At 41.7% G+C, this 22,459-nt stretch overlaps 1 protein-coding gene across 1 annotated transcript in view; it reads left to right on the plus strand.

Annotated features, from left to right (window-relative positions):
- Window positions 1-22,411, plus strand: part of RABEP1 (rabaptin, RAB GTPase binding effector protein 1) — a 46,017-nt gene extending 23,606 nt beyond the window's left edge. The window contains exons 5-18 of the mRNA XM_058854238.1: window positions 3,322-3,435; window positions 4,773-4,908; window positions 5,685-5,863; window positions 6,794-6,919; window positions 9,062-9,529; window positions 11,144-11,248; window positions 11,971-12,087; window positions 13,330-13,428; window positions 13,854-13,994; window positions 14,641-14,830; window positions 15,116-15,171; window positions 15,574-15,672; window positions 16,469-16,585; window positions 18,510-22,411. Of these exons, the coding sequence (XP_058710221.1) occupies window positions 3,322-3,435; window positions 4,773-4,908; window positions 5,685-5,863; window positions 6,794-6,919; window positions 9,062-9,529; window positions 11,144-11,248; window positions 11,971-12,087; window positions 13,330-13,428; window positions 13,854-13,994; window positions 14,641-14,830; window positions 15,116-15,171; window positions 15,574-15,672; window positions 16,469-16,585; window positions 18,510-18,611 (2,049 nt within the window). The 3' untranslated portion in view covers window positions 18,612-22,411. The remainder of the gene's footprint in view (window positions 1-3,321; window positions 3,436-4,772; window positions 4,909-5,684; window positions 5,864-6,793; window positions 6,920-9,061; window positions 9,530-11,143; window positions 11,249-11,970; window positions 12,088-13,329; window positions 13,429-13,853; window positions 13,995-14,640; window positions 14,831-15,115; window positions 15,172-15,573; window positions 15,673-16,468; window positions 16,586-18,509) is intronic.
- Window positions 22,412-22,459: the final 48 nt, after the last annotated feature.

Raw genomic sequence — 22,459 nt, forward strand, 5'->3', positions numbered from 1 at the left:
TTATGTGTTCTTTCATCAGAAAGAGCATGTCTGGAAGCAGCTGTTTTGCTTTTCCATATAAATATATTTCAGGTTGCAAATTGCTAATTTCTGTAGAGAATTTGTGTGTTCTGTGATTTTTATATCATAAAGCAGTGATTTCTAAGAAATCATTTTCTAAGCAAACATTGTAACTTTGTCTTCTTAATCTCCCTTCCCAACTCCAAAAGGTGGATACTTGACCTAATGATTAACATGTTCACCTAGTAATTAATCTTTCAGAAAACTTGCCAGTGATTTATAAAAAACGGTTTTCCTGTTGGGTTGTAGTACCAGATAGGTTTGGGGTTTTTTGTTTTCACAGCAGCATGTACTTCCCTGCACATTCTCTGCTGGGGAATGACTGTCCAGAGTCACTGGACAACAACTGCATGGGGATGACTTGTGCCCAAACTTTGGCCACTGGCAGAATTTGACTTGCCTTTTTAAGTCAGATCTCATTTTCTGTTCAGGAAAGGATCTGGAGCTGTGATGAATATACATACTCTGCTTAGCACAGTTGTGTCAAACTCTGAGTAGCAGAAGTCTGCAGAGCAGGTATTTTGTGTACAGAGAGAGCAGGAAAGTACAAGGCTTCTGTTAGGATTTCTGCTTATTAGTCAGGAGAGGGGAAATTGGAAGGGGAGAGTAATCAGATTTCTGTGACAGAGTTGGCCATAAAATCTGATATACAGTAAGCTATTTTTGTTGGTAATGGTGAAGATCGGTGGGATAAATTTAGAGGACTTTTAAATGGTTTAGTCCTGCTTTAAAGAGAAATGTTCAAGTTGTGTCTGTGTGTTTTCTGTTTGTCTCATTTTTAAAGAACAAGCTCAAGCTCAGGTATAATGTTACTTGGGATTTCTCCAGTCAGGAGTTTGTTCCTCTGAAAATGGCTTGGACTCATTTCTAGCATTATCTCTCCATGGAGTCATTTTCCTGCGGTGGTCTGCAGGTTCCTCAGTGTGTCCTGCAGCCCCTGTGCTGGGGGAAGCAGGTTTGGCTGGGGCAGAAGTGGTTTGGGTGCTTGGTTTTTGGTTAAGGAATGAGTAAAGATGAGCTGATCATATGTAAAACTTGTGACTGTTGACAGCCAAGTTAAGTTTAATAAGAAGTTAGAAGGAAATAAACACTCTAAGGATCACATCTCTGGAAGAGGATAACACCTCTTAGCACAGGAAATTTGCCACATGCAGCAGTATCTTTAAGTAGCATTTTTCAACACAACAGATATTCTCATTTTATTAAAAGGTTGAGTGGAGCTTTAACCTCGATTTTGGAGTCTCAGTAATTCTGCTTTACGTCCAAGAGCAGACTCAGGGCCTGGCACTCTGGTTGTTCTGAGCTTTTAGCTCAAGATCACACTGACCTTTAATAGGGATCCTTACAATATGTTGCAACCACAGTGTCAAACTTCAGCTCTATTTACCAAGCAGTAAAACCTGGAGTAATTTTTCTGTATGTGGAATGTGATACCGTTTTGTCTTCCCAGTTGGTTGCTGTTCAGAGTCTGGTTTTGCTTTCAGAGAACTTTCTGACTGCTTCTGTGAACTGCTTGGGTCCAACACAGGCACATTTGTTGCTCTGTATTCTGTGGTGAGCCATGGGAAGCCAGGCTGGCAGTGAAATATTGCTGCAGTTACCCTGAATAATTAGAAAAGAATGTGGGGCTATATTTAGTCCATATAAATCAGCTATAGGTAGCAATAAAGGAATAGAACTGATATGATAAATGAAATATAAATCAATGATGTCTAGAGTGGAACTCCTGCTCCCATCTGTTTGAAAAATGTGACTGTTAAGTTGCTGGCTGCAAGTGCCAGGGTCTGGGTGTGTGTGACAGTCACATGTCCCTGGTATTGAATTCACTGCCAGGTGACAACCCTTGCTTTCCTCATGGTCTTTATTGGTACTCCAGCAGTGACAAAATGTCGCAGAAATAAATTAAATGTAAAGAAATTTTTTTTGTTGTTGTTGTGTTCAGAATTCTCTGTAAAGCTTTGAAATGGTAGTGTTTATATTATTGACAGCTTTTGGAATAACACTTTATCTATTAATTTTAAGTTAGAAAACTTCAGTGGTTAAAAATACCTTCTATTTTTCTTCCTGAAAGTCTTGCTCAGAATACAGTTGTCAATAAGCTCACCAGAAATTGAAAGTCAAACAAGTAACCTCTAAAACCTGCATTCTAGTCTAGTTTTAAAACCAGACATGAGTGTTACCATTTACTGTCTGTCTTTGCTAATGAGGTTATCAAAGGTGTCATTTTTTGAAACTCCAGCTTTGGGGCAGAGTTCCCTGCCCTCCCTCCCCTGCTGAGTTCTTCCAGCAGAAGACAGAGAACAACTGAACTTTCTGAGCCTCGTGCACAGAGCCAGCCCAAATTAGAATGCTGGAATTCTCTGTGCCCTGAAGAGTTCTACTGCAGCAAGTATTTGAGTGTTCTGCTGGCTCTTGGGGAGTCTGTGGAGCTGCTGCTTCCACTTGGAAAGTCTCTAGTGCATCCCTGAAGGAAAGGGGGAGCATTTCAGAAATGAGGGTGTCAGGGCCACATGTCAATGTGCAGTTCTGATTTTGAACCGAGTGCTATTTCTCATTTTAATTTTTGCTATTTTTACCTGTGTTTCCCTTTTTTTCCCTTTCCTTGAAACAGTCTTTTAATTCTGCTGCTCTTTGATCTTCTCAGAACTACTTTTTGAAAGAAATCATGGGATAAATTGTCTATATATAGTTTGAAATATTCAGTACAATAACACCAAAACCTTATGCTGCATCAGTAGTAATGTAAAGTTGAAAAATGATCTTCTAAAAGAGAACTGAGCTACACTAGGCATTACTGTGCAGCTCCATTTGCATTTAACTTTTTGAGTAAGTAACTGCATGGTCAGTACCTCATCATGCACTTCTTTTGGGTTTTCTCATATGTGCTACATGGCAGCAGGTTGTGGGACAGTTAGGCCTTTAATAAGAAAAAAGTGCACATTTTTTCAAATGCTTGAGCCATACATTTTCTTCCAGGCATCAAGAGTGGTAGATTTGCTAACATTCTCTTTTAAAACAGATATTTGTGGCTCAACCCATACCTAGACTTAAAATTTAGTTGTCTTCTGTAAATGGAGTAATATCAGCCCATTGTCACAGAGATGGCTGCTGAACTAAATAAACAGCAGTAAGATGAGCACTGAAAGTGGAAGTTTAGTCAGCTTTTTTTGTTGATGTAGAGATTTTCTCCAAATGTCCCCAGTAATGGGAACTGTTGGGGAAGTTCTGATGATGCATTGCAATTTATTGTCTTAACTTCAGGCTCAGGAAGATGCCGAGAAGCTGCGCTCGGTTGTGATGCCCATGGAGAAAGAGATTGCAGCCCTAAAGGAGAAGCTGGCAGAAGCTGAAGAAAAAATAAAAGCAGCATCAGAGGTGAGGGGGAGCTCTAACTGGATCCTGATTTATATCTTGCAGTGTGCTAGTTTGATGCAGACAAGTCAAATTTTATAAGAGAGAAAAAGGTGTATTGGGAAACTCTTCAAGCCCTTCTCGTCTCCTGTAGCTCAAATGTCATGTTTGGCCTAAATACATATTTGCATCTTTTTGTTTTGAGAGTTGCAGCGTGTGGGATCTGGGTTTGGAATAAATTGCACAGCTCCAGATCTACGAGTAATAGAAAAAGCTCTAGAAGAATATCTGCTCTGCACCTCTCCCAAGCACCTGGCCTCTGGGTTATTGTCACACTTGGAGCCATGAAGTCAGACTTTGCCATTTGAAAGGCTTAAAGGGTAGCAGATGGAAGGTTTGGTGTCCTAGGGCAGGAAAGCTGTCCCAGCATCAGCCCCAAGGCTGTCCTGAGCCCTGGCTTGGTGTCAGCGTGTCCTGTGCTGTGCTGAGGAACATGAACAGCAGCTCTGTGCAGCCAGTTAGGAATTGCCTGAAGGCTTTGGCTTTCTCTGAGATAAAACCTCTGGTGATTTCTGACTCAGCAAACCATAAAACTGAATAGTGCCATACAGAAATCTTTCAGTTTGTTCCTTGTTCCAAGACAGAATCCATTTCTCCAAGTATCACATCTGACAGATGTTTATGTAACCCTGTCTTAAAAGGTTCTCACTGGAGATTCTGCAGGACACTCATTTCAGTTCTTTGTTAGCTTTGCTATTTAAAAAAAAAATTAAAAAAACTCCAAATCTATTTCTTCAGTATTTCTTGATATAATTGCATTTGTTGATAGATTTTCCTTCCTTTTTGCAACAGTCTTTTATGAGTTGGAAAGTTTCTTTTCTTGTCTGTCTCCAGGTTTTCTCTCTTCTTAGGCTTACTTCAAGCTTGCCTCATATTTTTTTTTTTCCTGACTACTATGATTACTCTATTTTGAGCTAAGGAGTTCTTGGCTTATCAGCACTTATCAGCTATTTAGATCCTGGCTATCAGCACTGATTACTTCACAGTGAGGTGATCACTGTCTGCTTTCCTGAGTTATTTCCCTTTTTACCATGTCTGTGCTCACTGCTGCTGTTATCCAGCTGCTATAACTGTGATACACTGATAGGTTCAACTTAACAGAATTTTAATGAGTAACTCATTCACAAGTAAATAAAAGCACTACTTGCACACTGGTAGTTGAATATTTGTGATTTCTGCAAATAAACCAGTCCTTCAGCACCTGTACATTACCTGAACAGGCAGCACCATAACTTCTAACAAGAAGGAAATGTCTGATAGTGTTCCCCCACTGAGCTGGCCATTTCCCTCTTTTTATTCAGGTTAAAGAGCTGAACCATTATTTAGAAGCTGAGAAGTCGTGTAGGACAGACTTGGAGATGTACGTGGCTGTTCTCAACACACAAAAATCAGTCCTGCAGGAAGATGCAGAGAAGTTGAGGAAGGAGCTGCATGAAGGTACCTACCTAGCAATAGTCCTTTGACTCTCTTCTTGAGCATGCAAAACCCATTGGAGCTGTGAATTCTTTTATCATTTCTTACTTGAACTTGATTAGAAGAAACTGGGAGGAAGATGCAGCATTTTTAAATGGGAAAGGCCATAAAATATTTGCAGAAGAATTGAATGTGGAGTTCCCTTATGACAGGAAAACAACAGAACCATTCATTCTCTCAAGGCTTGTTGAATATCTGCTGAGTTTTTAAAGCATTGCAAGCTTCAGTCTTGATGAAGTGATTTTAGGTGTGTATTGTATTTATGCATAATTCTGAGCATTATTTCCATAATGTATAGACCTGGCTCCCTGAGGTGTGGCAGTGCTGAGTGCTGGAGGGAATGTGGAAAATCCCTGTTGAGCACTACAGCCCAAGGTCACTGCAGAGGAGTGAAAACCAGAACCTGCTGCTGAAGTAAACAGGGATGTAGAAGACATCATCTTTTGAAACCCAGCACTAAAAAAAGCCCAAAACTGTTAGAATTCATGAATGAAGTTGAGGCATTAGTCTTCTCACTGGGAAGTCTTGAACTGTCAGTAATACATCCCTAATCACCAGCCAAGTTTGGAAATTAAGAAAATGGTATTTGAAATAAGACATTATTAACCTAAATAGTTGTTGAACAAAGCCTGACTGTTCTTGATTTGACCAATAATTACTTTTATTCCTGAAAATATTTCTGTTTGGAAAAGATATTTAAACACTTGTGGTTCAGAAGAATTTTTTCTCCGTTTGCATAGTTTGCCATCTCCTAGAGCAAGAGAGGCAGCAGCACAACCAGCTGAAGCACACATGGCAGAAAGCCAATGACCAGTTCCTGGAGTCCCAGCGCCTGCTGATGAGGGACATGCAGAGGATGGAAATTGTGCTCACCTCAGAGCAGCTCCGGCAGGTGGAAGAGCTGAAAAAAAAGGATCAGGTTACCTGCTGCTTTCATCTTTTTGCTTTTATTTTTTTGTAACACTGTAGGTTTACTGTAGTGTAACAGGTGTGGAAATCACATGCTGGAGGCAAGTGTGGTAATAGCTCAAAAAATGAGAGCTGCCAGTTTTAACTGAAATCTCCCCTTTGAAGGACAGCTGGCAGTTAAAACAGACCCATTTGGACAAGTATTTTAATATTGGTGTATATAGGAACTCTAATGTTGCCAATAGATGAAAAGGTAAGAGTATCCAGAAATTAATCTTGGAGGAAGAAATAATCATCTATGATGCAAAATGTCTGGGTTAAGGATGTCAGCAAGTTTCACTTCTTTCTAGGATTTTTCAGTCTTTCAGTACATATCCTAGGCATAAATTAAGACTTTAATTTTAAATTGTCTTATGCAATTGATTGTACATACTTATGACTTAGTGATCTATTATGGTTTTTTCTTTTTTCCCTTATATTCCATCATTTAGTGATCAAGGCACTTCCTGTTTCACTTTTTTTTTAATGTTCATGCTTGTGTAATGGCTGTTAATGGGTCCTTTAGGGGTGTAGATGTGTTGTATATTTATATTCTATACAATAAGCCAGTGTACCAGCTAGTTTTGTTCCTTGCTAATCTTTATAATTAGAATTTTAAACTAGGTAACAATGCTTTTTGAAAAAATCGTTCTAGAATGTGAATCAGCCATTAAACTTGTAGAGTAAATTCTCAGTTAAGTCAGTTTGGGTGTCTTGTGAAATGAACATTGTATTTATTAACTAAAAGAATGTTTGTATGACAACCACTGGGTTTTAACCAAAATAACATTTTTCAGTGTCTTCTTTGTAGCTTAGTTTATCATGAAAGTTGATGTCATGACTACTGTGGCAAAATTGAATCCTATTTTCTGTGTATGCTCTATTGACCACTGATTTTTAGGAGGAAGATGAGCAGCAAAGGCTGAGCAAGAGAAAGGAAGAGAAACAAAAAGATTCAGATGATGAAACAAAGGCTTCATGTTCTCTGGCCCCTGAAGAAACCCTTACCCAGCTCTCTAATGAAGAGGTAAAGCAATAGAATCTTTCACTTGCACTTGGGAATTCCTCAGGGTGTTCATTGCAAATACAAATGCAAAGTTACAGCCCTCTATTCTCTGTAGCTTCTAATCTTATTAGGCAATAAAAAAATCCTCAGAGTTGCAGTTGAATCTATAAATCCTAATTAAGATTGGAAGACAATACTGCACCATCCTGAGAGGTGCCATTAAAAATGGTAATTTACATTTTGCATTCTGGAGGTTAACTGCTGATAGATTCTCTTGGGATTTCTAAGCATATTCTAACACACCTAAATGTTCAGGATTAAGCCAATTATATCTGAATATTCAGCAAGAGTGTTGTAGCTACTTTGCTAACCAAATTGTTGAATTCTGTACTTACCATTTTATAGGGTCCATTTTGGTTTTGTGAGTCAAATGAAGGAAAAAATTAATAAAAACTCACCAAGTTTTTGTGCTACAGGAACTTATTTAACCTTCAAGAGACTTGAGAATTTTCAAAGTGAGCCAGTGTTTTGCCTGGAATTTTGTAATTTTTGAAAGGGAAAGAAAAGTATATACTTTAATATATGTATTCTGAAGTAATTGTGTAACGGTTCAGAATGCAGAAAGATATTCAGAATCACGAGATCTAAATGTAGCTGAGATCTAGTTCTGCCCTTTAGCCTACAGTCACTTTCTGTTTCAAATACAAATGGTTTGTATCTTCCATATCCAGTTATGCAAATGAGGCACATTGGTGCAGAACAAAAATCTATCTTCTGATGTTTTTTTAATCTCAGTTCATAGCATATTCTTTAGCCCATCATTCACAAATTTATTTGATTCTTGAATTTATACATAATGGAAAATTTATATTTTGAGAAGGAGCATAATTTTCAGAGTGGTTTGGATTTCTCTGTGTGTTTGGTTTTGTTATTTATAACCTTTTTAGCTGTTCAGAATATGTTTTATACGTTGTAATCACTCATATTATTCATCAGTTCTTACAGCCTATTATAATTTGTTGTAACTTCTAAGATCTCTCTTGGGCAGTTTGCAATACAAACAGATGATTTGTTAATATTGTTTTGGTTATCACAGAACAGCTGTAGCCTGAAAATGCAGTTTTATGTAAGTCTGTATTCTGTTGACTTTTTTATTATGAACTTTTATATATACATGCAAATATAAATATTACACCTAAAAATTATTAAAACAAGGCATTTACAACAGTCATAAAACAGTAGTACATAAGATATATATACCAATTATAGGTTACAAGCACTTCTATGAAGTGCCAGCAGCCTGCTGGTCTCTGGACCTATTTCAGAAATGAGAATTTTTCCCAAGAGGCTGATTCCAGTGTTACTTCCTTATGTGTCTAATGGCAAAGCAGAAGTGCATAATATTTTGGAAGGTATTTTGAAAGCAGTCATGTGCTTTTTAAATAAAGCATTACTGCTCTCTTTTCAGTGCTACAAAAAACAAAAATAGATCGAGAGCCTCCATGTGCCTGATACATATCACAGGACAGTTTGTGTGGCTTTTGGTGTTGACATTCCCCAGGATACATTTGTGTCTAAGCCCAGCCTTTTCCCTTTTCTTTTTATTTTATGGACAAATAATCTTGTGAAGAAAATAGTTTGGTATTTTGTCAGACACTCAAAGCAGAAGAGAAAAATAGAAGAGCAACATATACTTGTTGGTATAGAGTAGATTTTAAGTATATTTTTCTCTGTTTATTTTTATGTTAATACAAAGTGGGGTTTTTTAATGAAAGACTTCTGAATTTCCTTTTGGAAGTGGAGTATCTGCCTTCTGTTGTGTAGATTGTGGTTGGAGAGGGGATGTTGCAAGTACATCCCTTCAGGTGAAGCACATCTTGCCTCAAATATTAGAAGATGGAAGTGTCTGTGTCCTTGCTTATCTGGCAGGAAAGTAGTCTTACAGAAGCACTCTGTTAACAGAACACTTCTTTTATTTGTTTTTGAATTCTAGCTGCTTCATTCCAGTTCTCTGTCCCTTCCTCTGTGACCTTAGAGAGTAGATGTTTTTGACAAAGAAATTTAAACTTGCCTTTGCCATGTCTGATAATCAGTGTCCAGCATTCCTCCTGTACCACTAAAATGGAGTCAATGATTTTTTTATTCCTTGATTTTCAATTCCAGGTGCATGTGAATAGCACCCATGGCTCAGTCCATTCCCTGGATGCAGACTTGCTTCTTTCCTCTGGCGAATCCTTCAATAAACCAGACACAGATATGTTTAAAGATGGACTACGGAGAGCACAGTCAACAGACAGTCTGGGCACATCTGGATCCTTACAGTCCAAAGCTTTAGGATACAACAACAAAGCAAAATCTGCTGGGAACCTGGATGAGTCAGATTTTGGACCACTTGTTGGAGCAGATTCAGTGTCTGAGAACTTTGATACGGCTTCCCTTGGATCCCTGCAAATGCCGAGCGGGTTCATGTTGACCAAAGATCAGGAAAAAGCAATCAAAGCAATGACACCAGAGCAAGAAGAGACTGCTTCCCTGCTCTCCAGTGTCACCCAGGGCGTGGAAAGTGCTTATGTGTCCCCCAGCGGGTACCGCCTGGTCAGCGAGACAGAGTGGAACCTGCTGCAGAAGGAGGTGAGTCCAAAGCTCTGCCTCCTTTGCTCTGCCCAGAGCCAGCTGTGAAAGGAAGAGTCACATCCTGGGCAGCTGCTCACTGTCCCCTCTTGGAATGCTTCTGTAGGTAAAACACATCCAGTGTCAGGTGTATGAGCTGGCCCTGCTCGTGGGACAGGCAGCTTTACTAAGCACAAGATGATCTGGATTTTGAGGAGGGTCTGGCAGAGGTGGCTCTTGAACTCAGTATTGTCTAAGAGGCTTAAAAGAGGTGGGAGAACTTAAAAGAACAGGAGCAAATGGGAAGTTGAGCAAAGGGCATTATAGTGGAGCTGGGGATGAGTAGGAGAGGGCAGAGAGGAGCAGCAGAGCTGGGGATGCTGCTCTGTGTGCCAGGGCTGTGCATGGGGGCACTTTGGGAACGAGCAGCCAAACTATGCCCAACACACAAAGTACCACAGACAGGCTCCAGGAAGCTGTTGGGGACTTGCATCATCAGAAACTCATTCCTGAGAGCAGCAAGCAGCAGATTAGACTAAGCCCTGGGCCAGTTGCACTGTGGATGACCAAGGAAATTGTTGCTTCTGGGTGTTCTGCTTGTCAGTTTTTCAGTAGCTTTATACGATGCCAGTTCAAAGCTTGCATTTGGTTTCTTGCTGAAAAGGGGAGTATTTGGGGTTTCCTGTGGTTTCTCTTTCAGAGGAAGAGAGGCTGAGGAGCAGCACTGTAAGGGGAAGAAAAAGTGGGGAGAGATAATAATCCATACTGGGTGAAAAGGGAGACAAGATGGGAGTAAAAAAAAGACCATAAGAATCTAGTGAAGGAGAAAAGGCCAAAGGAAAGACAGATTAAATGAAAAACTACTGACTTTTTTATTTTTTTTCCTTCAATTTGTTGAAATTCAGCTTAGTGCAAATCATTGCTTAGGAGGTCTTTCCAAACCTGTTGTGAAGTTGCTTCTTTGTTGTTGCTGTTGTTTTCTTACTGATTTGCTATATGTGGAGAAATTACAGCATCCTGAGCCCAGAGCTGAGTTAAATCCTTACTCTTGAGTGTTTCCTTGCTCTGCTGACATTTTGATGACACTTTACTTCATCCCTGTCTCAGAATCCAGAACAGAAATGCAGCTTCTCACGTGTTCTGAAGGCAGGAGCACACACTGGGGTGTGAATGCCTCTTGCTGTGGGTTGGACATGAGCAGCAAATACAAATACAGATTCAGCTCAACCTTGACCTGCAGCTGGAACTTTGATAAAACTTCCATTTGTCCCCTTGGCCAAAACCATTGCAGTTCCAGAATGACAGCAGGTTTACTCTTGGTTTCCCTGTTGCCCATCCCAGCACTGTTATTTTCTTCTCTGCTGTTTGTCAAAAGAACACAGTGGTGACTTGATGAGCTCTTTGTGTCTTTTGTGCTAATGGTGGGACCCATGGCAGGAAAAGCTGATATCCCACAGCTGATTTGAGTTACCCTTCACTTTTAGAGCAACTCGATCCTGCCATTACATGATTCTGCCACTGTCTTTTGTCTGCAATGTTTTGTGGCCATACAACACACCTGAGTGTGTGCAGCATTCCTGCTTTCCCTGGAGACTCCCCTGGGCTCATGGCAGGTGCTGACTCTGTGTTCTGCAGGTGCAGAATGCAGGGAACAAGCTGGGCAGGCGCTGTGACATGTGCTCCAATTATGAGAAGCAGTTGCAAGGTATCCAGATCCAGGAGGCTGAGACCAGAGACCAGGTGGGATTTCTCTCATTGCTTTAGCCAGGCTTTTGCAGCTTTTTGGACTACTAAGGGTTGCAGCAAAAAATCATCTGCTGTTCTATTCATTGATTTTAATTGAGTGATATCAATATCTGGATAACTCTGTCATGTTATTGACATAACTTGATTTGTTATTCATGTGTGGTCATGAGCACCAACATGTACATATTTCTTAGGGATTCACCTTGGAGAACCCCTTTATTTGATGCTGTAAGTCCATGCAGTAAAGGCACTGTTCTATAAAAAGTATGCCTATGCTGAAGTCAATATCTTTAATAATTTATATTTTAAAATGCTTGTCATGCATTAAATTCTATTATCTTTGATACTGTAAGATCTGTTAACAGAAAAGGACCTCATCCTAGCAGCATAAAATGACTTTCAAGTCTTGGAGGACATTTGTTTCCTGCCATCTACCAAAGAATAATTTTCAGATGGGTGTGGAAGGCATGAGTCACATTCTGCTTTGAAATAAGTGATTGAAGTCATTACATGGCCATGGTCCAGTGCAGTTTGATGTCCCGTGTTTCCTTAGAGGGATAATCTGTGCTGGAGGCTGTTTCAACAGCAAAGGAACTTCTGGGTTGCACAGGATTTTGGAGGGATTTTTGTGTTGTGGTTTTAGGAGTGAAGGGGTTCAGGAAATAAATGCTCCCCAAGACAATGAAAAATGAATTAATTTTGTTGTGACAACACAGGTGAAGAAGCTGCAGGTGATGCTGAGGCAGGCTAACGATCAGCTGGAAAAGACAATGAAAGATAAACAGGAATTGGAGGATTACATGAAACAAAGTGCTGAAGACTCCTCTAATCAGGTACAAGGATTTGGTAACTGAGATCCAGGAATGATGAAATTGATTTCTTTGAAAGGATGTGTGTAACAAGAACTTGTGTTTTGTTAGCTATGGATGGGCTACTGGCTGTAAAGGCAACACAAATGAGAATTTCTAGGGTTAGTTACGCTCCACCTGAGTCTGCCACGGTTTCTAGATAAATCTATTGTGTCCCTAATATTGTGTTACCCAATTTTGGCCTTAAAATATCATCTCTAAATGTGAAATCCATTACAGAGTGGCAGTAGGAGTTAGGGTAGTGTTTGAGTTTCGGAGTGAGCTGTGTCTGAAATGACCTGAACATGCACATGGAGCCCTGTGCTCTGGGCACAGCCTTGCTGCCAGAAGACTGGTCCTGTTCCACCACCTGCTCCTATCAACACTTGACACCCAGTTAATGGACTTGTGGTGAAGAATGCAGTAATGAGGAGCTGAGCAGGCATTAGCAGGGCCAAAATAGGCACTGAACTCCTTTAAAATAATAGCCCACTGGAAAGATTTTTCAGTCTGAGATGCGTACCTAATTCTTCTGGAACAATGAAGCCAAATATAATGGGTGGTAGTCATAGTTAAAAATAAAAAGAAGGAAAAAACTCATCATCTTTGGCCTATTAAAGCTTACAATAGTAGGTACATGCTGTGTACAAGACACTGAATTTACTTCACCCAGGCTGGAACTTTTTCTCTTCCATGCCAGCCAGTATATTTTCTTACTAAATGAACAGTCACTAGACAAAGTCCAGCTTAGACAGCAGGAATATGTTTATATGTTCTTCTGACTGTACCAGGGTGCTGTTAATTAAGTAATGATTAATTTTACATGTGGTGTTGTGGAATGATTTGCAAAGTATTTGAAGGTGAGTGCTTTCAGAGAAAGGTACAAAAATTCAAAAAATGCTGAAAATTTAGATAAAAGCTCTTTGGTTTCCCTTCAGTGTCTCTGAAGTGGATTACATGTAAATTTCACTAGAATTAACTGTTGATTCAGAGTTCAGTAAATAGAATATAAAAATACTGTTGGTGCAGAAACACAGCATCTGTCCTTCCTGCCTGGAGCTGCTTTCCTGCTTCACTGAGTGAAGAATTAACATAAACCTCAGTGCTTTTGTTTGAAGTTTCAAAGTATCTATTAGTAATGATAACAGGCAAGAACACTTATTTCTTTTTCAGAATCTGTTCCATGCTTTATTTCTTACATGTCTGTCTGTGTTTTCTTTCTTTAAGATCTCCTTGCTCATGGCCAAGTGTCAGAAGTCAGAGAATTTCCTCAGTGAGCTGCAGCAGGCGTTTCTGCAAGCCAAGAGAAGTGTCCAGGAGCAAATGGTAAGGGAGGTTAATTGCAGAGATCCATGACCAGCCCTGTTTTTCTGGCCCTGGTTGCTGAGATAGTGTTAATAAACATCCCTGCCAGTTCCTGAAAGCACCTGTGATTCCCCTCTCTCCTTCCCCTCCATGAGCACAACCAGCTAATGGATAAACTCAAGAGGAAAGTGACAGACTGAACAAAGCTGTACTTATCACTTGCTTCCTCTTCTCTGCCTGGACACTTAAAAGTTGACCTTGCCTTTATTTCTGGTGCATAGGCAGGCAAGAAGGAACTGGTTGTGTTGATCCACAGCATCATTTTACTTCACTTCTTTACAAAGGATATCAATTCACCAGACTTCTGAAAGCAGTGGCAATAAATGGGACAGAAGAGATCTGAGTGTGACCCTAAGTGTGAATTTATGCTTTTCTTTACATTGTAGGCTGTCCTGACACAGTCAAGGGAGCAGGTTTCAGAAGAGTTGGTGAGACTGCAAAAAGATAATGAAAGTCTTCAAGGAAAACACAGCTTGCATGTGTCCTTACAGCAGGCTGAAGATTTCATTCTACCAGAAGCAGCAGAGGTAAAACATTTTTAAATCATTAACACCAACAGTACTTGTGACTTGATCTCACTGCCATATTATTCTTTATCAAAAAGCTGACTCAAATAGCACAAAGAACAGTAATTGGGATTTTAACCCTGTAAGTCTGTGATGGACAAAGCCAGTGGTGTGATCCCCCTGTGCCATGGCTGCTTCAGCCACCAGTGGCCTGACAGCTGCTCTGTGGTCAGAGGAGTGTGGGTTTGGCCCAGTTCACCCAGTTCAAACTGCAATTTCCAACTGGGCATAAAAGAGTTCAGTCAGCAGGGCCCCACTGTATTGATCCAGTAATTCAAGTGAAGTCAGTCACTTCTGTCCAGTTAAGATCAGTGGTAATCCAAATGAATCCAAAATTGAATAATGATAAGCCTTATCATCCCTTTCATGTCCACTCCCTTCCTTTAAACCTAAAAGATTTGGTGAGGCTGAAGGGCAGGGGGAGCATCAAACTCATGGGGATGTGAATCTTGCCATGTTTTCATTTCCTGTGGCCAAGCAGACTGTGACTGTAATTCTGTGCTGGAAGCAGGGTCTGGGATGTTGGGACAGCTTTGTCCCTGGGCAGATACCCCAGTGCTGGGGTGTGGGACAGCAAAATGTTCATCTCTGCTAATCCTTGATCCAGGAACTCCGTGAGCTGATCCTCAAGTACCGGGAAGACATCATCAGTGTGAGGACAGCAGCAGATCACCTCGAGGAGAAGCTGAAGGCTGAGATCCTGTTCTTGAAAGAACAGATCCAAGCTGAACAATATTTGAAAGAAAATATAGAAGAAACTCTACAGCTGGAAATAGAAAATTGCAAAGAGGAAATAGGTGAGAAGGGTTAAACAGTCCCAAAATAGGAATATAAGAAATTATTAAGATACACAAAGGCTTGATTTTGTAGTAGACTTACCTGAATTCTAAAAACTGTCTACTTTTGAAAGCAGAGACACCAAAACTGTGCAGCTGAAAACAAAAGTAGAATTATTTGTTTGCTTTTGAGGTACTTTAGATGTAACACAAGCTTAATTCTCCTTTAAATATTAACAGAAGTAAACAGGGTATGAACAATTTCCTGTGTTTCTTGCATTTAAGTTTTAATATTCTTGTTTTCAGCTTCCATTTCCAGTTTAAAAGCTGAACTAGAAAGAATAAAAGTGGAAAAGGAGCAGGTAAGAAGCCCTTTCACTGTGGGCTTTCTGGGTTTGGTTGTGTGGTTTCTTTTCATAAAGGTTATTTTTTCTCTTTCCTGTATTGATGCCAGTGTAGGAGTAGAACACATTCATAGTTCTGTTCCTTAAAAAGATCTGTTTTATTAATATGTAGCCTAAATATTGGATTAATTAATTCCTAATTAATACTAGACTACCTAAGACTGACCTAAATGTCAGGTTTGGACATTTCTCTCCAGCTCCAAAAGTAAATAAATGGAGAGAAAGTGATGTTTTCTCTTCCCCTAGAAGTGATTGTTTTCTGAGTCCCAAGAAGATACTTAGACTTCCTTATGGAGGGACTGTGGGAGATGGAAATATTAGGAAGTTGAGTTAAATGTTTTTAATATTATTATTTTACAGTTGGAAAGTTCTTCACAGGAAAACCTGCAGCAGCTGGAGAGTCTGCAGGAGGCAAAGAACACTCTAGAAGAACAGCTGAAGAAGGAGACTGCAGCAAAGGTAGCTATGATGTCTGGATGTGAAGTTTATCTGCATCTTTTGTGATGAGCAGCTGTGTCAGAGAATGTGGCACTACCTAAGAATGAATAAAAGAAGCTTTTTTATGTTGGTAAGAAGGTTGGCAGGGCAATAATGTCCTCTGGATGTGGTTTAAATCCTCACCCCTGTTTTCACTGGGATTTGTAAGGTGATGGATCTGAATTGCTGCTGGCCTGAACATCCCTGGGTTGCCCTCCCAGGTGAAGGCTCAGTAACTCCTGCTGTGGAGTGTCCTGATAACCAAGCCTTTTTGATACTTTTGAAGAAATGTTTTTTTGTGGTTGCTGTAGGAAAGGAATCTACTTCAGCACTCAGGTGAATTAACTGTGTTCTGAGCACTCACTCTCTGCCCTCCCTTGTTGTGGTTTTGGTTTTTTATGTCCCTTCCCCCAGAATTTCTCTGACTAAAGCTCAGCACAGCGAGACATTTACACTGCCAGCAGCAAATTACTGCCCTTACCATGAACTTACTTCACTAAAACTCAGAGCTCTGCCTTTGTATTTTGAGATCCCTGCTCATGGTTCTCTTAAAGGACTTTGGGCTTTTTCATGCTTTAACCAATCTATTGGCACCTCTTGATGGGTATCAGGCCCTGATTTTGCACTTTGGAAAACTGAGGTGTGGAAAGACTGGTTTAGTTTGTTGCCAAGGCCCTGTGAGTACTGTGCTGTTTTCCTCTGGTATTATGCTTTAATCAGTTTATACAAGCTGCTGATTTTTATTCAGTTCAAGCATAAGAAACGTTTTCCTCCTCAGGCCAACCTTGAGCAGCTGGTGTTTGAAGAGAAGAACAAAGCTCAGCGGTTGCAGACTGAATTAGATGTCAGTGAGCAAGTGCAGAGAGACTTTGTAAAGCTTTCTCAGACACTTCAGGTAAGAGAGTTCAATCAATGTGTAAGGGCTACTTTAGTTTCATTATTTCTCCAGAGGTGTGTGAAATAAGAAATAGCAGTTGTAAATTTTCTTATAGTGGTATTTATGATCTATTTTAGAATTTATTAATGTAATAAACTGATCAGCTATTCCTACTATATTAACATTATTGTAGCTATTGTGATTCTATTCTGATTACTTGGTTCCAGCCAATTTTCAGTTACTCTACAGAGCCAAAGATGATGCCTCTTCCAAACCTATGTTTTTCCTTGTCCATCTCCTGATGCTTTCAGTGTGATATTTTCATAGCAAATCATTCAGATGCAAATATTTGAGGACAAAGTAAGGAACTGGTACTGCTTGATCTGAATATGTGAAATGGTTCTTTGAGTTCCAGTTACTGCTTTCTGTTTATATATTCTGAAAGTCTGTCCTTGCTATTGTCTCTGTTGTTATCCTTGTATTTCCTCCACCAAGTGGAGCCTGTGGTTGATGTGAGCTGCCAAGAGGTGGCTGAGGGCAGGAGTTTTGTCAGGGGTCCCTGAGGCTGATCCTGGTTTGTCAGGCTGTTCTGTGCTGTGTGGCAGCTGCAGTTTGTGTGTGCAGAGAGACTCTCAATGTCCTGGGGGAGCCAGGCTGGGCTGGGCTCACCTTCAGGGTCTGTATTTCCAGAGTTTGCACCCCCTTTATGTTCCAGCTTTGCTCACAGAGGAGCTGCTGAATTTCTGCCCCATCTCCTTGGAGCCCAGGCCCTCAGTGACATCCAGCAGAATTCAAACTACACATTTTCTGAGTCAGGCATTAAGTTTTACTTGGAAAATTAACACCAGAATGTGGGAGACTTGTTTACTAGACACAGTTTAGCTGGATGGACAGTAGAGATCTGTCCTCTCTGTGTCTGGAGCAGTTGGTAGGACAAAGGAGACTACTGAGTTGTCCTGCCTAGAGAAGTTGCTTCTTGCTTTTCCTCATCCTCGCTTTTTGTTTTTAAAATCCTGCAGGCACTGGTTTATGCAGTTCTTAGAGCAAACAGCCACCACTTTGAAGATGTGTGGTGGACTCTTCCTCATCTTGCAGGTAGTTTAGTAAACCTTCAGTATGAGCTCAGTAAGAACTGTAGCTCTGTGTTTTGTGTTTTCTCTCTGCCCTAAGCAGTTACTGCACATCAGTTTGTGCTCCAGTTTGTGCAATGGTTTGTGCCATGTGCACTGTACAGTGTGAGATGACCATCAGAGGAAGATTGTGGTTTCTTGGCAGGGTTATTCCCTTCCCTGGCCTTGCCAGTGAGAGCCTGGGCAGCTACTCCTTGTGTGAGGGGTCCAGTAGCCAAATTAGTTATCAGCAATTCAGAGGAAGGGCTAAAAAACAGTTAAATGCTAGTTGGGGATTTATAACTGAAAGGCCAGATCCTATTGCAAAGAGTGTGGAAGCTTGAGTGTGAGAGAAATAATTTGTGCTCTCTTTGCATTGATTTCACCACAGTTCTGCTGGGCCCTTTTTCAGCAGATAAGAAATAGCTTAAACTGGGTATCAGCAAAGCAAGGAGTGAGCTTGGAAATGGGGTGTTTGCTCCAAGAGCATTTTGACTGTGGTCTCCAGAGGTTCCCAGGCATGTGTTGGGCTGCTCCTTTACGCTCTTTCTGGGAAGGTTTGCTTTGCACATCTCCAGATTTCCAGTACAGTGTTGGTGACTGGACATGAGACAAAACACGGAGTGCTGGTGATGGCTGAAGCTCCCCAGAAATTTGGGCTTTATTGTAAAACCACAACTGCCTCGTGTCTTCCTTCCTCCAGTTCTTGGGTCCAAATTAAGCTTGTGCTCCTTCACACCTTGCATTTCTTCAGGCCCTGGTGATGTTGGATCCCCTTGGGGCTGAGCTCTTCCCCCTGTGCTGACTGCGGTGCCTGTGTTGGTTCCCTGCAGGTGCAGCTGGAGAGGATCCGGCAGGCAGATTCCCTGGAGAGAATCCGTGCAATCCTGAACGACACAAAACTGACGGACATTAATCAGCTCCCTGAAACATGACACCCTGATGGGCTCCGAGGCTGCGTCTGGGGTTTTTAACTCATCTTTATAGCAACATTAATTATTATTTAACTCTAACCGAGAGAGCAGAAGACAACAGAGGGCAGCGATGACTTAAGTTTTGTTTCTAGAGGGGAAAAAGGTTTCGTACTGGGCAGGAAGAGATCACAAGGGTGACTTGTAGTGTAGGAAGGAGAACTTTCTAATGGAAACACTAATGAGTGCAGTGTTTCGTGTTCCACTGAGTGGGATCAGTCCTTACATTCTGAAAAACTTCCCTCTTTCAGCCGACTTCGTAACCTAATATAGAGTTTTGGAACATATACCCCTGTCTTTCCCTCTGTCCTTTCCCCCACTACTGTGATCAAAGTAGCTGCTGGAAACTGTATTGTCCCTCCAAAACGTTGAAGAGCAGAGTGGTTGAAGTTTTTCTGTTTGAATAGTCAGTAACAGTATTCAGCTAGCAGAGAGAATGAGGTGTAGAGTATGCTGTATGAATATTTTATATTAAAATATGACTTTATTAGCAGGACACTGGATATTGATCTTATTTCATAACTCAGTACTTTTTTTTTAAAACCATTGGCTCTGTGAAGAAACTGAATGCTGCTGAAATGTGGATATGAGTGAGCTGTGTATCTCCTGAACAGATAAATGCTAGTCCAAAAAAAAAGAACACTGTACTGAGAATTTAATTCCTTGCCATTTTTCTGTTGAATTCAGATACTGAAAGAAAAGCACAAGAAATGCACTGTTTTGTAATCTCTTTTCACAAATGTAATTTAGAATATGGAGCTACAACCAGTTGTATCTCATCTCCTAAAGCTGAGCAGTGCCTGAAATCCCTTCTCTGTGGAAAAAAAAACAAAAAAAAACACCAAAAAACCCAAGCAAACAAAAAACCCAAGCAGAAAAAAGCTGGTAAAAGTTGTGTGCATGTCTGAGCATTGGCCTGAGGTGGTGCAGGTGTGCTCTGCTCTGGGGGTAGCACCAGGTGTGAAGGCAGGAGCTCTGGGGAAGGTGATGGCAGGTGCTGAATGAAGCTGTTCCTGACCCCTGTGCTGGCTCAGCCTCGTGTCAGCACACAGGGAATCACTCCCAGCCCCTCCTGGTCTGGGCACAGACGTGCAGGAGCTGCAGGATTGTGCTGCTGCAGCTTGGAGGGAGCAGTGCAGCTCTTTGGTGTCCTGGAGCTCAGAGGTGGCTCCTGTGCTGTGCCCTGGGTCTGCTCCCACACAGTTAAATTACACTGAGTAATGTGGCAGCAGAGGCAGGAAATTCTTGTGATCACTCAGTTGCCAGGTTTGGGTTTCTTGTTCTATAAATGTCCAGAGGTAACATGAGCATTCCTCCTCCTCCTCCTGTGCTGCTGGAGTTCTGTGCACACAGCTGGACAGATTCCTGAACTGTTGCAGGTGTTGATGATCCTGGTGGCACAAACCCAATCCTTGAACTTTACAACTCAGTTAAAAGGAGGCTGAAGGAGCAGATTCCACTGTCCTAAACTTCTAAACTTGTCCTAAACTGGAGTTTTCCCTCCATTCCTTGCTGTTTTTCCTTCACATACTTGGCCTGAGATCTGATGATTTTCTTCATCACCTTCAAAAGTGACAGAAAATGCTCCAAACTGCAATGCACATGACTATGTATTTAAAGTGCTTAGATCCTATTTTTAGCAGTGTATATCCTGCTACTGCATAAAGTCAGAACCAGTGGTTTTGAAGAGGAATGCCTTAAAAACAGCCAAAAAAGCATCATACAAGCTCAATTCCCTGCCACTCATTACAAGAATTAAAGCATTTTATTCACCCTAGCAATTAATTCCCTTCATAATCCTGACACCCCAAATTAATTTTTCCCACCTTAGTAATGACTAACAGGTGGCAGAGCTGTCATGTCTAGAGATGACACTTACTTTCACATGAAGGTGACATTGAAGTATGGCTTGAGTCTTATTTGGCTATTACCAGATTAGGGATTTTTTACCCTTTCTCATTATTTGCTGAACTGTGGGTGGCAGCAGCCAGGTCCTGATGCATAAATCCAGGACCAGATGTTTTCATTCCATTTTCCAGTGGCTGGGTAGACTTTGGAGACAAAACTACAGGCCTTTAGTAGGAGCTGCAGAACAGAAAGGAAAGCTTTTTACTCTGTTCCCACCCTCCCTTGCCAAAAACTAATGTGTAACTGGTTATGGGTTAGTTCCTGTAACTGGTGCCTACTTCACCCGTGCAGGAGGTGTAAGGAAGCCTCTTCTATGGCAAAACTACACCACATCCTGTACCCTCTTCAGCAAGCTGAGCACTTGAGGAACTGCACCTTGAAGTCTTTCACTGTAAAATATTTTTTTGGTTGTGTTTCTGGATGGTCCCAGTGCGAGAGAGCAGGGGAAGGGGCTGTTCTTGGCCTTGCAGCATCCCTTCCTGGTGCCTGTGTCTGGCGGGTTCTCAGCAGCCCTGTCTGCTCTGAACACCCTGGCTGTGCTGGCTCAGAGCGCTGCAGGGGCTCCAGCTCTGGGTGGCTTTTCCTTGGTGTGTTTTTATGGCTCATGGCCACAGCTTTCCCCAGGTGTGCTGGTGTCAGGGTGAGGTCATGGCTGTGGCCTGGCAGGAAGGGGGCAAGTGGGGCAAGTGCTTTGGGCTCCTTGGTAGCCCTGGGGCCAGTGAAGCTGTTTCTGCAGGCCTGGGGGGTGTGCACTGCTTGCTCTTCCTCGTTTGTGAACCAGGCACTGGTTCCTGGAGGAACTTTGCTGTGGAGATGGGCAGGCAGTTCTTGCATGGTTGTTTTTCCTTCTCACCACCCTGTTCCATCAGGCACCCGAACACCTGTGCTCCTGTCAGGACCAGCTGTGACCATTTTAGTGTTGGAATACGAGTCACCTTTTTTCACCAACTGCTGTAATGTCAGATTTTTAAACAATTCCGTTTGAAATTGGAACCCTGGCTGTTCACAGAAGTGGTGGGAGATGTGCTCCCTGCAAACTGCTGTCCCTCCTGGGGAAGGACAGCAAAGCTTCAGCCTTCAGCAGCAGCAGCTGAGCTTCTGCTGAGCTCAGACTTAAAGGGGCCTTTAAAAGCAAAACAAGACAGTGTGTGCCAAATTTGCAGAGCAAATTTAAGAGACTGTAAATTTAGGAAAAGCTCTTGGTGTAGATACTCACTGGATGATGGATTCTGGTGTTACTGCTCATGAACATGAGAAAACAAATGCTCTTCCTTCCAGTTCTGGGTGTTGTGGAGCATGGCTGGGGCCGGGGTGGGTTCTCCTGTCTCAGGCAGTGTCACCTGCTCAGCTGTGACAGGGGCTGAGCTGTTGGTGGAGGCTGTAGCAGGGCCCAGATGGAGTTCTGTCTGCATTCCTGTACCTGTATAGTCTTAACCTGTACAAAATGTTCTTGCAGCATGTCTGGTACCCGGTCCCTCCCCAGCACTGCCCCGCCTGCCCTGCTGTGCCACGTTTTAGCAGTGCAGTAACTCCTGTCCCCCCTGAGCTTCACCACGGCGCCTTTTCCAAGGGCAGGGGGGAGGGACAACAATTCCTTCTTGTCCACTAGAGTCTGGCTACAGCAGAGACTGAATTGGCCTTGTCATGGCAAGAAGGACTCCAGAGCCATCTTTTGCAAAAGGCAAACAGTGTTTGGAAGTCAATACTGCATTCCAGTGAGCCAAGCCATTGGTGTCCTGTGCAATCGTGGGTGTAGAATTCTGCTGTCTCCAGGATTCCAGTGTAACCATTTGTTAACTGTACTGAAGGTGTGTCCTTTATGGAGAAAGTGTTCCAAATTAAAAAAAGCTGCTGAAGTGTGTGTGTGCACGGCTCTGGTCTTTCTCCTCTGCCTCCCACCAGAT

Source organism: Poecile atricapillus, chromosome 21 (assembly GCF_030490865.1).
Source record: "Poecile atricapillus isolate bPoeAtr1 chromosome 21, bPoeAtr1.hap1, whole genome shotgun sequence".
Lineage (NCBI taxonomy): Eukaryota > Metazoa > Chordata > Aves > Passeriformes > Paridae > Poecile > Poecile atricapillus.